Source organism: Aquila chrysaetos, chromosome 9, assembly GCF_900496995.4.
Source record: "Aquila chrysaetos chrysaetos chromosome 9, bAquChr1.4, whole genome shotgun sequence".
In the NCBI taxonomy this organism is placed as follows: Eukaryota; Metazoa; Chordata; class Aves; order Accipitriformes; family Accipitridae; genus Aquila; species Aquila chrysaetos.
Window position 1 is genome coordinate 30,374,486 of NC_044012.1, and position 15,059 is coordinate 30,389,544.

At 61.3% G+C, this 15,059-nt stretch overlaps 3 protein-coding genes across 5 annotated transcripts; 2 read left to right on the forward strand and 1 right to left on the reverse strand.

Annotated features, from left to right (window-relative positions):
* The first annotated feature begins 984 nt into the window (after window positions 1-984).
* On the forward strand, window positions 985-3,469 carry SELPLG (selectin P ligand). Its single transcript, XM_030026802.2, has 2 exons — window positions 985-1,153; window positions 2,027-3,469. Exons 1-2 carry the CDS (start codon window positions 1,105-1,107, stop codon window positions 3,247-3,249), a joined length of 1,272 nt encoding a protein of 423 aa, XP_029882662.1. The 5' UTR covers window positions 985-1,104; the 3' UTR covers window positions 3,250-3,469.
* Window positions 3,470-4,860: 1,391 nt separating this feature from the next.
* TMEM119 (transmembrane protein 119) lies at window positions 4,861-10,933 on the forward strand. Of its 3 annotated transcripts, none has more exons than XM_030026766.2 (2): window positions 4,861-5,009; window positions 9,362-10,933. In XM_030026766.2, the coding sequence occupies exon 2, from the start codon at window positions 9,388-9,390 to the stop codon at window positions 10,168-10,170; it is 783 nt and encodes a 260-aa protein (XP_029882626.1). In that variant the 5' UTR covers window positions 4,861-5,009; window positions 9,362-9,387; the 3' UTR covers window positions 10,171-10,933. The 3 variants fall into 3 exon arrangements, with proteins under 3 accessions (XP_029882626.1, XP_029882624.1, XP_029882625.1); XM_030026764.2 differs by lacking the exon at window positions 4,861-5,009 and adding an exon at window positions 7,311-7,430; XM_030026765.2 differs by lacking the exon at window positions 4,861-5,009 and adding an exon at window positions 9,042-9,267.
* A 1,711-nt stretch (window positions 10,934-12,644) lies between these two features.
* Window positions 12,645-15,021, reverse strand: ISCU (iron-sulfur cluster assembly enzyme). The gene is made up of 5 exons (XM_030024639.2): window positions 14,888-15,021; window positions 14,651-14,764; window positions 14,267-14,377; window positions 13,581-13,659; window positions 12,645-13,203 (listed from the first exon to the last, which is right to left on the reverse strand). Exons 1-5 carry the CDS (start codon window positions 14,969-14,971, stop codon window positions 13,106-13,108), a joined length of 486 nt encoding a protein of 161 aa, XP_029880499.1. The 5' UTR covers window positions 14,972-15,021; the 3' UTR covers window positions 12,645-13,105.
* Between the last annotated feature and the right edge of the window lie 38 nt (window positions 15,022-15,059).

Here is a 15,059-nt window from a genome sequence, read left to right on the forward strand (position 1 = left end):
ATACTCTCGGAGAGGTGATGCTCCTTGGCCACCCATGCACGCCCTGGACCCATCCCAGGGGATGCTCATCCCTCTGCCGCAGCTGCTCCCATGGACCTGAACCCCCATTTTCTGTGCCTGTTTTCCCACAAGTGATCTGGGGGTGGCAGGAACTGGGACCCTCTTCCATCCCCCATGGCCAGGAGATTTTGAGAAGGGATGTGGTGAATCCAGCCTGTGGCACAGGGGGGGTTCAGTGTCCTGTTGGAGGGGGTGGGGGAAGGCGGTGGGGCTGTTTACGGCCGCCGGCAGCAGCCGCAGGGTGTTTGCTGCGGATGTGCTCTTGCAGCACCCTTCCTGCGGCTGCACCTCCTGCCTGCTGCCATGCCGGTGCTTGTGGTTAGGGTGGGGTATTGCCCAGCCGGTGCAGCACCATGCAGCCAGGACAATGCCCGGTGGCCCCCGCAGGCCCCCAAGAGCTCCTCAGCCGCAGGCTGCTGTCCTGGGGATGTTAGTGCTGAGAGAAGGGCCCCAGCACGAGGGCTCTGCAAATGCATGGAGCCAGGCCCTCACCCTCCTTCTCCTCTTCCTCATCCTTGCATGCAAAGGCCGCTTCCTAGTGTTGGGGTACCTCTGTGCCCCCTCTTGGGGCACCATGACCTGCCCCCCCCATCCTATCTGTAGCCACACTGTGCCTGGGAGGGCTGGTAGCCCTGGCACCATGTTTGCCATCACTTCTGCTTTCGGGGTGGTGTCAGCCCCCATCACACAGCTCGGCGGAGCCACCAGTGGGGCTGAGCCAGCAGGGTGGGCTCCCACGGGGTGCCAAGCACACCAGAGAGGGGCAGGAGGTCCCTTTTTGGGGTACACCTCACATCCCAGCCCCCCTCGCTGGTGAGTGCATGCAGCCCCCGACCCGCAGTGGCCCCACTCCCGGCATGACGTCCTTCCCCCGTCGGGTTCTCCGAAACCACAGCCGCTCTTCCGTGCCCGCCTTTCCTTTGCCGCCCAGGCAGGAGGCGCAGGCAGAGGGCGGCCTGCGACGCCCCTTGGGTTTCAGCAGTTGCCCAGCCCCGGGGCTGCCCCTCGTGCCCCTGTACCGGCACAGCCGGGCCCTCGCTGGTGATGCCCACTGGTGCTGCAGCTCGGGGTCCCGCAGCATCCCCCGGCAGAGGTGAGCCCTGGAGGGGGGGTCGGCAAGTGTGCTGGATCAGGGCTCAGCCCCAAGGATGCTGTGGGTACAAAGGGGATGCTTGGGGTCCCCCTTGGGGCTCGCGCGGGTCCCTGGGGGGGTGCCACCCTCCGCACAGTGATGGTCCCTGGTGGGGTTTAGGAGGCGGGTAGGCGCTTTGGGGATGTCGGAGCCTCCTGGGGATGCCGGGTGCTGAGGGAGCATTGATCAGCATTTGGATGCTGTTGCGTGGGGGGCCACAGGGACCTCGCTGGCCTCTGCCCACCAGGGCTGCTGGGGGGTGGGTATTGGTGCTCGACAGATGTAACGGGGGGGGGGGGGGGATTTAGTGTGGGTTTGGGGCAGGTTTGCCTCTCCTCCCGCTCCAGCGCAGATGCACAGGCACATGGTGGCCTCAGCCAGGGAGCTCCGCGCCAGCCCTGCTGGCGGAGTGGGAGGACAGGCACCCTGGGTTCAGGGTGGTCGATTGAAGGGTGCGCGATATCCCTGCAGTTTCATTTCTGCACGGGGAGTCATCCTGCAACTGCACATCCCGCAGCAGCCGCCTCCATTGTGGCTCGTTTCCCATTTCCAGACACTCAACTTCCTTTTCAAAACTTTCTTCACAAGCGGAGCTGGCGGGGGCCAAGCTCCTGCAGGTGGAGGCAGCTCGGTTCTGTCGGCCACGGAGGAGGTCAGTGTTCACATCCTCCAGGTCCCCAAACCACAGGGCCCCTCTCTGGGAGGGGAGGAGGATGTTTTGCTCATGTGTGATCCCTCCTTGGGGCCACTGCCAGCCTGAAGGATGAAGCTCAGCCTCCTTCCGCAGGGAGCAGGGCCCCAATTTCACCTGCTCCCCTCTGTTCCCCCCCACAGGTCCCATGGCGCCAGGCTGGGCCATGCTGGTGGTGCTGGTGCTGGTGCTGAGCACCCTGCAGGCATGTGGGGCCGTGCCAGCACCAGAGCTGGGGCAGCACCGTGGCGTGCAGTGGGTCTGGGGGGCGGCCAGGCAAGCGCAGGCTGAGCCCCCACTGCTCTCCCGCAGGAAAAGGGCTGAGGGTGGGCAGCAGCCCAGCACCCCCGCTGCCACACCGGGGCACAGCCACGCTGCCACCACGATGCCCAGCAGCACCGAGACCGACTCCCCTGAGCCCGACCCGCTGCTGGGCTCTGTGCCAGCACCAGCACCCAGCACCAATGCCAGCCTGCACCGAGCACTCGTGGTGTCGACCACGGCCGACCCCCTGGACGAGACCGATTCCCCTGAGCCCGACCTGCTGCTGAGCTCTGTGCCTCCACCAGCACCCAGAACCAATGCCAGCCTGCACCGGGCCCTTGTGGTGCCAACCACGGCCGATCCCCTGGACGAGACCGATTCCCCTGAGCCTGACCTGCTGCTGAGCTTTGCACCACCACCAGCACCCAGAACCAATGCCAGCCTGCACCGGGCACTTGTGGTGCCAACCACGGCCGATCCCCTGGACGAGACCGATTCCCCTGAACCCGACCTGCTGCTGAGCTCTGTGCCGCCAGCAGAGCCTGGCACACAGGCAGCACCCCAAATGAGCATCACCACCGTCCCCAGCCAGCTCACGTCACCCGGTGAGGAAGGGACAGTGGCCAGCGGCACGGACAGCAGCTCCTCTGTGGGACAGCGCTCAGTGACCCCCCCAGCCCTCAGCCCCACCACCACGGGTTACAAGAAAGTCAAGAAAGCCGCCCCCCCCCCCCCCACGCCGACTCGTTCAGCCCCTTGGGACACGAAGTCTGAGGGGACCACGGTGCCGGTCCCCTGGGACCCCAGCAGGGTGATGGGCAAGTGCCTGCTGGCCATCCTGCTGCTGGCGCTGGTGGCCGCCACCTTCATGGTGTGCACAGGGGTGTTGGGTGCCCTGCTCTGGCGGCGGGCACGGACGGCCCACCGCCGGCTCAGCCACACAGAGATGGTCTGCATCTCCTCCCTGCTGCCCGACGGCGAGGTGACCACCAACGGCTCCAAGCCTGGCCCGGCCCGGCGGTCGAAGCTGCTGCTCGATGGCGGCTCTGAGGCTGATGGTGACAATCTGACTCTCAGCAGCTTCCTGCCGGAGCACTCCTGAGCCATGGGGATGGGGTTCTGCATCTCAGAGCACCGGGGGGGCCAGCGGCTGCACCGTGGGCATGGTGCCCAGTCCCCGGTGCTGCCGCGTGTGGAACCGCGGGCAGGGGACCCCCATCCCCTTGGGTTTGTGTTTTAACTTGGACTGGCGTGATGGGGAGCTGCTTTCTCCCAGGGCGAGCTCAGCCCTCAAGGCTGATCCCATTAAAGTGTTACCTGGACATGGTGGTCTCTTCCTGGTGGGTATGGTGCCTGCCAGCCCACCCGGCCCCCTTCCCGCTCCACCGCCTGCCCACATCCCCCTGCCAAAATTTCACTTCTCCATCCTCCTCCCCCAGCAGCAGCCCCAGCCCCCCTGGAGGGGAGCAGAAATGAAACCTGTGGCGGAGGCAGGGGGCCAGACCCCGGGGGGGGGGTTGGGGACCACAGCCCCCAGGACCCCCTCCCCACGTGGGCTCGGCCTCATGCCGCGGCGTGGGAGCGGAAAGGGTGGCGGTGCTGGGGCGGAAATGCCGGGGGTGGAGGGATGGGGACGGGTGCACTCGTGGCGTAACGTGTTCCTGCCCTGCGGTCACCTACAGTGAGGTGATGGGACGACTCCGGGACCATCACTGCCTGTCGGGGTGGTCCTGTGCGCTGCTGGTGTGCCCAGGGCTCGTCCCAGGTGGGCAAATGGTGGTTGCAGGCTCTCGGCCTCGTAGGGCAGCATCGGCCCAGGCTGTCCCTGCCTGCTTGTGGCTGGGGCCGGGAGGGATGGGGAAAGCAAAGCCATGAGCGGCCACCGAGGGTCCCACCAGCTTGCCTGTACCCCGGGGGCTGAAGGAGTCTCAGGTTCGCTCCCAGGTCCCACCTGCCCCTGGTGTGCAGGTGTCGGTCACCCCTCGAGCCACCAGCCTGACCCCTTCCCTGTGCCCAGCCCTGGGGGAGCCACCCAAGGAAGCAGAAATGGCCCAGGACCGTCTCTGCCCTGCCAGGCTCGGTGTCCCCACATTCCCATCCCTGCCCTGCCAGGCTCAGCATCCCCATCTCTCCATCCCCATCCCTGCCCCACCAGGCTCAGTGTCCCTGTCCCCACATTCCCCCCCCCCCCCAGATTCAGCAGCCCCAAGCCCACCCCACCATGCAGCTTATGCCGCCCTCCACATTTGCAGCACACACTTGGGCAGCGAAGCGTTTCGGCACACGCTTGAGGCATCGCTGTGCCGTCTCCTCCCTGAGCTGAGCCCTGGGTGCGCAGCCGCCTCGAAAGCCGCTTTCGGGGGTGGCCGTCCCACGGGTGGGTTGGCAGCGCGGCCACTCACCTGCACCCTGGCCGCCCCGGCCCCACTGCCTGTTTACATAAATGCTCTGCTTTGGATATTTTCCATCTGGGGCCGAGCAGCCTTGCCAGCCCCGCTCCCTCCTGCAAATGTAAATGTTTATGGGTGAGTCAGCATGGGTGAAGGGATATGCAGCCGGAGGGGGTGGCTGGTCCCCGGATGGGGCGCCCCGGCAGTAGGCTCTCCAGTGATGCCACCCTGATCTGACCCCACTGTGTCCTCACGCATGCAGATGACAGCGCCCTGCCGTACCAAAAAGCAGTCGCAGGAGTTCATGGCTCAGCCGTAACGAAGGTTTATGTGCCTCTGGGCTGTCGGGGCCAGGCTGGGGAATGGGACCCTGCAGCAACCACTGTCACCCCCAGCCCCACTTTCTCTTGGAGGCAAAGGGATGCTCCCATCATCCGGCTTCACCCCACAGTGGCTCGTCCCCCCGGTCCAGGTGAGGATGAGGCTCAGCAGGTCCCAAAAAGGCAGATGGGTGCGGGTTGGAGGGATTGCTCCCGTCCTCGTCCAGCCCTGCGCCTGCCGCTCTGGAGCAGGAGCCCAGCGAGGATAAACTTTCCTCCACCACCGAAGCACGAGCCGGCTGCCAGGAGCCGGGAATCGCCCTATTTGGCATAGTCAGCAGGTCCTGTTGGGCTGCCATCTCCCAGCTCACGGCAGAGGAATCTGCAGGAAGCCGGCGCGGTGTCACAGCAGGATCCTCCGGCCATGCCACCCCGGCAAGACGTCGTGCCGTGCAGTGGGATTGGCAGCGTGAGGTGCGCGGGGCTGTGTGTGGCATGGGGCCGTGCACGGTGCCGTGCAGGGTGCTGCGCATGATGCTGAGCACGGTGCTTTGCATGGTGCTGTGTGTGGCACGGTGCTGTATGCATGGTGCTCTGCACACCATGGTGCAGCTCCGCAGGATCAGTCCCCACCGGGTATTTTGCTGGCGCAGCAAAGTGCAGCCCAGTGAAGCAAATTACAAGCAGAGCAGGGCCGAAATGTCTCAAATTGCAGGTTTACCTCGGGCCGGCTGTGCCGCTGAGCCGAGCCCTGTGGGTCCCAACGTTCCAGCTGCCCCAAATTACAAAGCGGGGCCCGGGCACCACAGCCCTGCCCAGTGCCGAGGGGCCGAGCCCTCCCCAGCCGCAGGCAAAAACAGCATCGTAATGGCCGGTGTGTGCTGGCACCGGGGGCTGCCCGTCCCCGCGCCTCTGCCGCCCTGGGAAGAGCCCAGGGCAGGGACGGGGACCCTGGCTGGGGGCAGTGGGGACCACAACTGGGGAGGGGTGAGGACCCTGGCCAGGGCGGGATGGGGACCCTGGCCAGGATGGGACGGGGACCTTGGGCAGGGTGGGATGGGGACCCTAGACAAGGAGTCTCAGCCCAATGCCAGCATCACTGGGCCCACGGCGGGGAATCACAGCCCCATCCCCATCTGGGCTGCAGGAGCGAGTCCGGATGCCGCTGGCGCTCCTCCAGGCCGGCTCGCCTCAGCAGCACAGCCGCCCTCGCAACCCCCTGGCCTCCCCTTGCCTTTCCCCCTTCCCCTCTAAGATTTCAGCACTGATTGTTTAAGGCCAGGAAAAGCCGCCCCAGCAGCTGCATGGAGCCGCCGGCTGCAGACAGATGGACGGACCCGTTATTTCTGGGAGCCATGATTACATTCGGCGACGCCGGGAGAAACCTAAATGGCGCCGGTTCCCCTCTGGCTTCCCGGTGCCAGCAGTGATGGGGACAGGCACCCTCACTCCAGCCCCGTGGTGGTCGCAGTCCCTGGGCGTTGGCGATGGCTTTTTGGGGGGAGATCTGGCCGGGTCCCCGGGGAGGCGCAGAGGCGAATAGCAAGAGGATGAGGTCACCCGCCGGCGGCTGCAGCCTCTTGAGCAACTTCAGCCCAGGCGGAGGGGACTGCAGGGGGGCTGGGACCCCCATCCTGGAGACAGTACCCTGGGGAGCTGCATGGCTGCTGCTGCCACACTGGCCTGGGGAACCGCAGGGGTTATTTTCTGTACCCCTGCCTGCACCCCGAAGCAGAGGTACCTGTGCCGGAGCATTTCCAGGCTGGGATGTTTAGGAAATGGTCTCCTGAAATCAAGGTGGGGGGTCCCAAGCCCTGTTTGCCCCCATGCTATGCTGCCAGCCCCCAATAATGCTGGGGCATCAAGCCCGAAACCCTCACTGTCCCCCTCGGACCCTGGGTGCTGCTTGGCCTCAGTGGCCGTGCCCCACTGTCTCGTGCCTGTGCCCAGGGGTTGGGCTGGATCTGGCCCTGGGCTGGCATGATGGGGGGCCCAGGAGCAGAGTGAAAGGCAGCTGGGTGGGGGCCATGCTTGCTCCTGGCACGGCATCACCGGGAGGCATTTTTGGGGTGCCAGCACCACTGTCCCACCATGGTGGTTCAGCTACTTGGCCGGGGACAGGGTTTATACCTTTGCCCTTGTGGATAAAAACACCTTTGCAAAAACCCTCCCTTGTGACACCCCCCTTTCCCCACTTGCACCCCAAAAAGTGGCCCCTTCCAGCGGCGCTGCTGGGATGATGGGGGGACCAGGTTTCCCCCCCTTCGCTGTCAGGGCAAGAGGCTGGGAAGCCCCCCCTGCCCCCAGCTGGATCTCAGCTGGGAGGGGGCAGGGGGCTGCCTGCCCCTCACCGGCCTCCCACACTCCCTCCCCAAACCAGCCCTAATGAGAACAAGCTGGTCCCTGGCTGCGCCGCAGGAGGAGGAGAAGGAGGAGGAGGAGGAGGAGGAGGAGGAGGAGAAGGAGGAGGCTCCATCCCAGCAAGCAACAGAAAGAGGCGCAAGGAGGTGAGGTGTACGGGACAGATCCCGTCGTCCCGGCTCCCTCCTGCCGACGCGGCGGCTGCAGGCGAGGTGAGGATCCCGCCGGCAATGCCAGCCTGCTCTCCCAATTTTGGGGTGGCTCCTGAGCAGGGCGCAGGCTGCCCCGTGGCTGGGGGTGCTGCGGCGAGGACTGGGCATGGTCCCCGCAGCGGGATGTGGGATGGAGCCGGCCATGCAGCTGTGTGTCTGGGCACGGTTGGGAGGATGCTGCGCCTGGACAACATCAAAATCGTGAATTTCCCAAGCATTTGGGGAGTGGAGGGAAGCGGAGCGGGGTTCGCTTGCATCCGGCCAAGCCGGAGCTGGGGATGTGCTGTGGGTCTGGGGGTGGGTGAGGATGGGGATGGGATAGGGTGGGGATGGAGGGCTGACAATGGCTGTGGCAACAGGCTCTGCTCTTGGCACTGATTTGGGCTTCGGTCAGCCCCTCCACGGCCATGGCTGCTCATCAGCTCTGCTTGCTAATGGCGAATTAATGCCTTCACCTTCCCCGGGCCCCGTCTCCCTGCCATGGCTGAGAGGCCCCTCTCTGTGGTGAAGGCAGCGAGGGGGAGGATGAAGGGGCTTGTCCCAGCCCCCCAAAACCCCTCGTCTTGGCAGTGCCGCTGTTACTGCAGTGAGCCCAGAGCCCATGGCAGCGGCAATGCCTGCAGTGAGCCGGGAGGGTTGGGGGGTCTGGGGGTCCGGGGGCACCTCCCGCCTCTGCCGCCGTTTGTTTGCTCTGGTTTAATGCAAACCAGATTTTGCAGCCGGGAAGGAGCCTGAAAGCCAAGTCCCGCTGCTGGAGTTCCTCCCGGCTTGCAGCGCTGCTGGGTTGGGTTTGTTGGGGGCGGAAAATGGGAAGCGGATGGGATTTGGGGCGCCTGAGGTTGGCGGAATTGTCCTGGGGGGGTCCCCGCTGACGGACCAGGGGAGCTGGTTCCTGAGACCTTCCTGTGGGGCCGTGCGGAGGGGGAGAGCTCTGGGAACGGCTCAATGGCGTTACGTGGCGTGGCGCAACCAAAAACTCACTGCCATCCCCCAGGAATGTGCTGCGACGTGCTGGGGACTGTCACACCCCGCTCCGGAACCCCACTGGGGTGAGGAGCCCGGCGGGGGGCTCGCCCCGGCTCATCGCTTTGGGCTGTGCGCGGGGATTGGAAACGCTCATGCCATGTCCTACAATGTGCTGTGGGCTGTGGCTGCCAGTGAGGGGCAGATCCAGGCCCATCTGGCACAGAGCGACGCAGCAAGAGAATGGACCTGGCCTTCACCCTTCACTGGGGATGCTCGGGCAGCCAAGACCCCCTGTTCACTGCACCCAGCTCCAGGGCTGCCCCTTTACAAAGACTTTTGGGGAGGGGTTGTCCCATGCCCCGTCCCGGCACCGCTTGGCCGCCGCAGCAGCACCAGGGTGAAATCCTGCTGCCAACCTATTTTTAGCCATGTTCAAGCTGGGAATCGTTTGTAACGGTCTGTGCCGGGACGAGCGGTTGGGAAATGCCGCTCGCGCCGGGGGCTGGCCCCTCGGCAGCGTCGCCTGTGTCAAAGTTTCCACTGGAAACCTCAATTTTTCAGGAATTTTCTAATCAGCCAAATGACCGTTGTCTGAAGCCGGTTGTTGGCAGCGGCCCCGATCTCCTCGCGTGCACGCAGCATCCCCCAGGCTTGAGCAATTTGATTCAGCTGGTTTCCATCTATTTTTTGCAGTGCGCCGTTGCAAAATAAACGCAGACCCTTGCTCAGTGTCGGGGCAAGGAAACCAGAGCTGCGTTTTGCTTTTCTTAAGCAAATTCAGCCGGGTGAATAAGCGAGCGCCCGAACTAACTGTCGGTGGTTCGACGCTTGTGCTTGTCCCTCTGTGCCGGAACGGCATGCAGGGCTTGGGGTGGGTACACCATGGGGCTTTGCTTGCGGCAGGGCTGGGGGGTCTTGCTCCATCGGGGTTGTTAACTTTTTGCCCTCCCCTCTGCATCCTGCAGGACGCCGTGCACAAGCCCCAGGGGACATGGCGGTACGGCCGGCGATGGGCATGTGGCTGCTGCTGCTGGTGGTGGTGGCCTCGGTGCGCTCAGCAGCACCCCGGCACGCCGCAGTGCTGGCCGACGGCGGGGGCAGCGGGGACGGTGAGGAGGTCTCGGCCGCGCCGCCCATCCACCGTGTGACGCCGGGGACCGGCCCGACGTTGGGGGACGCAGCGGGGACCACAGTCACCAACAGCTCGGCACCGGGCGGCATGCTGGACGGGCTGGTGGACTTCTTCAAGGAATACATGCTGCTGGTGGTGGTGGTGGGCTCGCTGGCCTTCGTCCTCCTCTTCATCATCTGCGCCGCCGTCATCGTCCGGCAGAAGCACAAGGCATCCGCCTACTACCCGTCCTCCTTCCCCAAGAAGAAGTACGTGGACCAGCGAGACAAGGCCGGGGGGGCCCGGGCTTTTAGCGAGGTGCCCGAGAAAGCCCCCGACCCCAGCGCTGAGGAGCCCCTCGACTGCAGCCGGCAGCTGCAGGCAGACATCCTCGCGGCTGCCCAGAACCTCAAATCCCCCCCCAAGGCACCGCTGGCCAACGGGACCCGGGGGGAGCAGAAACCCCCTGCCGAGGAGGAGGAGGAGGAGGAAGGAAGCAAAAAGTTAGGCGATGAGCAATCCGCCGAGCCCCCTCCCCAAAATGCAGTTGCTGAGGAAGCAGTGGGTGCAACGGGAGCACGGGGAGAGGGGGCCCCCAACGCAGCCCAGGATGGCTCCCCGGCCCCCCCCCGGCATCTAGGGCAGGGACCCGGTCCCTGGTGAGCTCCGGTAGCCGCCGGCTCAGGGGACGCCCCGCGGACACGCGATGGACGTGGTGGTTTGTTGCTCCATACGTACGTGGCGGCTCAAGAAAGCCCCGATGAAGGCCCCCCCCACTCCACACCCGAGACTCCCCCCGCCCCCAGGACCCACTGACCCTTGCACCGGCGGGATGCCATAGCAAAGCCATGACTTTTTTTTGGCAGGCGATGTTTTTCCACAGTGCTGGAGTTAGCGTCAGCCCCACCGCCCCAGCTGCCCAAGGGGCTTTTCCCACCCCTGGGCACTGGGTGGGTGCATCCCCCCCCCCAGCTCTGGCTCTGGCCCCCCCCAGTGCTGTGCCAGGCAGCCCTCGCTCTCTGCCACCTGTCGCCAGCTTTCTCCCAAATGTTATTTTACTAATTAGCAGCACCCTGGTCTGTCTGGCCAGGAGCTGCATCCCTCTGGGCAGAGGCATGGGACCATGGCTGGGGGGGGGGGTGTCTGTGCAGTTGCCCCCCCACCCCCCCTCGGGAGCAGGGCAGGAGCTCACCATGACCTTGGGCACCATGGGCTGGCTTTGCTGATCGCTGTGGCCACCGAGGATGGGATGACCTTGTCCATCCTTGCCCAGCTAATGGGAGAAGGGAAGAGGATTTAGGGGCAAGGACCCACCCTTTCATTTTTCTGCCCCAAAGCCATGACCTGAGGGCAGCCCAGAGCCCAGCTGGACTTTTGCCTTATTTTCTTAACTCCTTCAGCTTGTAATAAAGACGTTTCCTATGCAGATCTCCTCTCCTGTGTATTTCTGCAGCTTGTGGGATGGCCGAGGCACAGTCCCCACAACTTTTTCCTCCTTCAGGGCCCTCCCTGCATCACGCTACTGTTGGGGTGCAGCCGATTTCGGCTCCAGCCCTGTGGGGTCCACGCATGAGCCCTGAATCCGGCAGGCACAGCCGACCTGGCTGTGCTTTGGGGTGAAGGTTATCTGCGTGGGTGAAACCCTGGGAGCCGCTTATCGTTCACAAAATCTGTACACCAACACGCCATTTCGGGGAAACTTTTATCTCACAGCCTGCAGCCAAGGGCGGGGGGGCTGCAGTGCTGCCGCATGCCTGGGCACCAGGACGCAGCTGTGCCTGGCAGGGATGGCAGGCAAACCTGCAAGGCAAAAGAGGCTTTTCTGCCTGAAAAGCAACACATCCCCATATCCTTGCATCCCCATACCCCTGCAACCCCACATTTTGTCCCAGCTGTGGGGCAGGTAGGGAAGCATCCCCATGTCCCTGCATCAGGACAACCTTTCCCCTTGGAAGAGTATGCTGGCTTTTATCTCCCTCTTGCATTTTGTCGAGGGGCTCTCGCAAGCACAAGGAGCTGATTCTGCCCCAAAGTGGACATGGGCATCTGGAGTTTCCCTGATTTTTTTTTTTTTTTTTTTAAACCGGGAAACCGCAGGACCATTCCCAGGGAGCGAGGCACATTCCTCGCTGCAGGAAGGTGGCAGGAGACAGGGGCCGTGCCGAGGGCCAGCAGCCGGCACGCACGGCGGTGCTGAGCTGAGGTACTGCCAAAGCCATCTTGCAAGCGACAAACCACAGCAGCAACCACACTTGGCCTGCTCTGCATTTAAAAAAAAAAAAAAAAAAAAATCGTGGACAGATACATCAGAACAAGCTACTTATTTTTAAATGCGGTTTTTAATGTTTTTAAAACACCCTAGGTATGAAAGAAGGCAAGTAAGGCTTCTTGGGGTGGTTTAAAATCTTAAGAGCAGGCAAAGTTTTCAAATGTGTTTTCTGTTTGTTTTGGAAATCTATGGAAATACTCCCCTGGAAAAGAGCAACCACCAGAGGGCACAGGAGAGCACAGTGGCCTGGAGCACGGAGGGCAAGCCAAACTGCAAAACATTTCATTTTCAAACGTTGGTGTGCCTCCAGCTCCCAGGGAGCCAGCTCACACTCAGTGTGCAAATCCTCGAGTAGGTGAGCATCAGCGATGCTCTCCCTACGGCCCGTTCCCCCTGCAAAGCTCAGCTGAACTGTGCCCAGCAGGATGCAGAGGCATCATCTGCAGAGGGCACAGACTGACCCCTGCTCCCTTGGGAGCTTCCCCCTCAGCTCTGCACCCCGGCTATGCTATTGCCCTCCTGGGTTCAAACCCGAGGGTGCATTTACTCTCTTTTAACAGAGTACCTGGCCAATCCCAGGGGTTCCATTCTTATAGAAGACACTCCAAAATTAAGATTGTTCCTCTAATGGGAGCTTAAAAAAAAAAAAAAAAAAAAGCAAGCAAGCATTAGTCATGACTGGATGCCAGCAGAATCAAGCCCTGCTAGCTTGGGTCCGCGCTTCCTGGAGCAGTGGCACCCAGCTGCTACTTGCTGGTCTCCCAGCAGTGTATTTATTGTCAGTGTCCTCTAGTGCCTGCCAGAGCATCCCAGCAACCCGCAGAAGAGGAACTCGCACACAGGTTGCGAAATGAAACTCCGACACAGCTGAAGTTTGCGGGCAGATGTGCTGCCCCACATTTGTATACTGCATCGTTACACAGACTGATCTGCAGTTCCTACATAAACATTAAGACCAAGGCAATGTTTCCCACTAAATTCTGTAAAATATTAGGCAAAACTATACATCTTCCAAAAAAAGTGCAGCCCTTCCAGGACCGAACAGCAGGATTTTCTCCCCAGAGAGAAGTCACCGAGTTCTCTGCAGTTAAGCAGTCTTCTTCACTCAAACATTTCAAACACAGTCATGACAGGACACAGGCTGCCGAAATACCCACATCCCAGTCATGTAAGCACTACAAGAGTGGCTGTACACACATGAACAGTGACATGTTGTGCGCAAGTTGTGCGTATCTTACAGCTTCATTTAGTAGTGTGCAGGATCCTACTAATAGCTAGAATAATTGCACTGCAAGTTTAAGTGGAATGAGAACAAGCTTTACAGTCACTTTAGGCATTGTTTGCTTTCTTCTCTGACTCTTCTTTGTTTGGATCCTGCTTCAACTTGTAATCAGCCAAGGCAGCCTTGATTGCGTCTTCAGCCAGCACTACAAACAAAACAAGTATTTCAAGGACAGCTAAAAGTCATTTAGAACAAAAGATGCTGTAAAAACAAGAGCAGCCAGCAGTGACCACCACTGCAGGTAGCACCGGTCAGCATCTTAGAAGTAGAATGTCAGAATCTGAACACTTATTATCAGTCTGCTGAGCTATGGAATCCAAAAGATGAAAGAGAGCTGAAATCTCTTAAAATAACCCCAAAATCTGGACATAAGCAAGTTTCTCTTGTGGGCTAACCTTAGCTGTTCCTTGTGCAGAAACTTTATTTGGAAAACAACATTCAGAAGCATCTGCGCTATTCCCAGAAGCCTCCCTTCAAATACAAGCTTGTGTTTGAACTTTCACTGTTTAGTCCTTTACTTACTAGAGCAGTGCAGTTTGACTGGAGGAAGGCAGAGTTCTTTAGCGATATCAGTGTTCTTGATTTTCAACGCTTCGTCAACCTGAAACGCAGTTAGTACGTAGTCACCGGTCACATGAAGTACAACATGGACTACAAAGGCATTTGCTAAGAGTGTTTTCAGAGCCAAGAGAATCCACACGGAAGAACATCTTAACTGCCAGGGGCAGTGAAGGGTGGCTGAATTAAGGAATGTCTCGGACTGAGCAGTGGTGGGAACGAACCAAAGCATACCAGTGTTACAGACTGAGTGTTATTGGATGGGCTGCTCTAAGGCTGCTTATCTTCTATCATAATACAGACGTGCATTGCTTGTTTGGCAGAAAGAGAGATCTAAGTGACCTAAAGATGCTCCATAATTAAGCTTTCTTCCAGAATCTGGGATCAGCATGTTTTCATTTGTTGCGTAAAACACAAAGTACTTCCCTACAGATTAACAGATTCTTGGAAAAGGCAACTATTGCCCTAGAAGTCAGGCCACTAACAGGGTTGACAGTCGCTGCTTTCTGTGTCACTGTACCGCGCTGCACAAAATCAGTACTGGGATTCTTACACTACTGTTTCCTACATGGTCCCAACAGAGAACACAGGCAGGTTCAAAGCTGTGACACCTTTCCGTGGTGTCACCTCACCTCGGCAGGGATCCTTACCGTTTTCCCTTTGACCCACTCCGTCGCCAGCGAACTTGATGCGATTGCTGATCCGCAGCCGAAGGTTTTGAAACGGGCATCAACAATCCTCCCGTTCTCATCCACTTCCACCTGCGAGAGCATCGGCAGCACCTCAGTGGCTGGCTCAGCTCTACCAGGCACCCCAGAATCACCTTCTCAGGCCCAGGCAGGGCCCTGGGTCCCACCACGCCCTCGGGAGCAGGACAGGGCCTGCCCGGGCCCCAGGGGACATTTCAGGGGGGTTGTGAGGAGGAAAGGCCGCGCTACACCCCTGAGGGGAAGGGGACGAGTTTGGGCCTCACAACAGCCCCAGGCGACCCGCCCCCCACCCCGTCCCCGGTGTCAGTGGGTCCCCAAGGTCACCTGCAGCTTCATGACGTCGCCGCAGGCCGGGGCGCCCACCAGGCCGGTACCCACGTTCTTGGCGTTGCGGTCGAGGGAACCGACGTTGCGCGGGTTTTCGTAGTGATCCACCACCTACGAGGGCATCGCGTCACTAACGGGCACCGCGCCTATATTATATTATATCCTATCCTATCTTATCCCTTCCCTTCCCTTCCCTTCCCTTCCCTCCCCTCCCCGCAGCCCCTTGCCCCTCACCTTCTTGTGGTAACCCAACCTGACGGCCGCCTCCCCCCGCCCGGGCCGCAGCAAAGCCGCCCCCGCCGCCCTCAGCGCCGCCATCTTGAGCCTGGCGGGAGTGGGCGGGGCTGCACCGCTCTTTTTTTAGCCTCCGCGGGAAGGCCACGCCCCCCGCGCTGCCTCAGGCCTG

Coding starts and splice junctions, on each gene's coding strand:
- SELPLG (XM_030026802.2), top strand. CDS start 1,105: ATGCCCACTGGTGCTGCAGCTCGGGGTCCCGCAGCATCCCCCGGCAGA. Junction 1,154..2,026: donor CGCAGCATCCCCCGGCAGAG/GTGAGCCCTGGA, acceptor TCCCCCCCACAG/GTCCCATGGCGCCAGGCTGG.
- TMEM119 (XM_030026766.2), top strand. CDS start 9,388: ATGGCGGTACGGCCGGCGATGGGCATGTGGCTGCTGCTGCTGGTGGTG.
- ISCU (XM_030024639.2), bottom strand. CDS start 14,971: ATGGCGGCGCTGAGGGCGGCGGGGGCGGCTTTGCTGCGGCCCGGGCGG. Junction 14,765..14,887: donor GGTTGGGTTACCACAAGAAG/GTGAGGGGCAAG, acceptor ATGCCCTCGTAG/GTGGTGGATCACTACGAAAA. Junction 14,378..14,650: donor GCGACGTCATGAAGCTGCAG/GTGACCTTGGGG, acceptor ATGCTCTCGCAG/GTGGAAGTGGATGAGAACGG.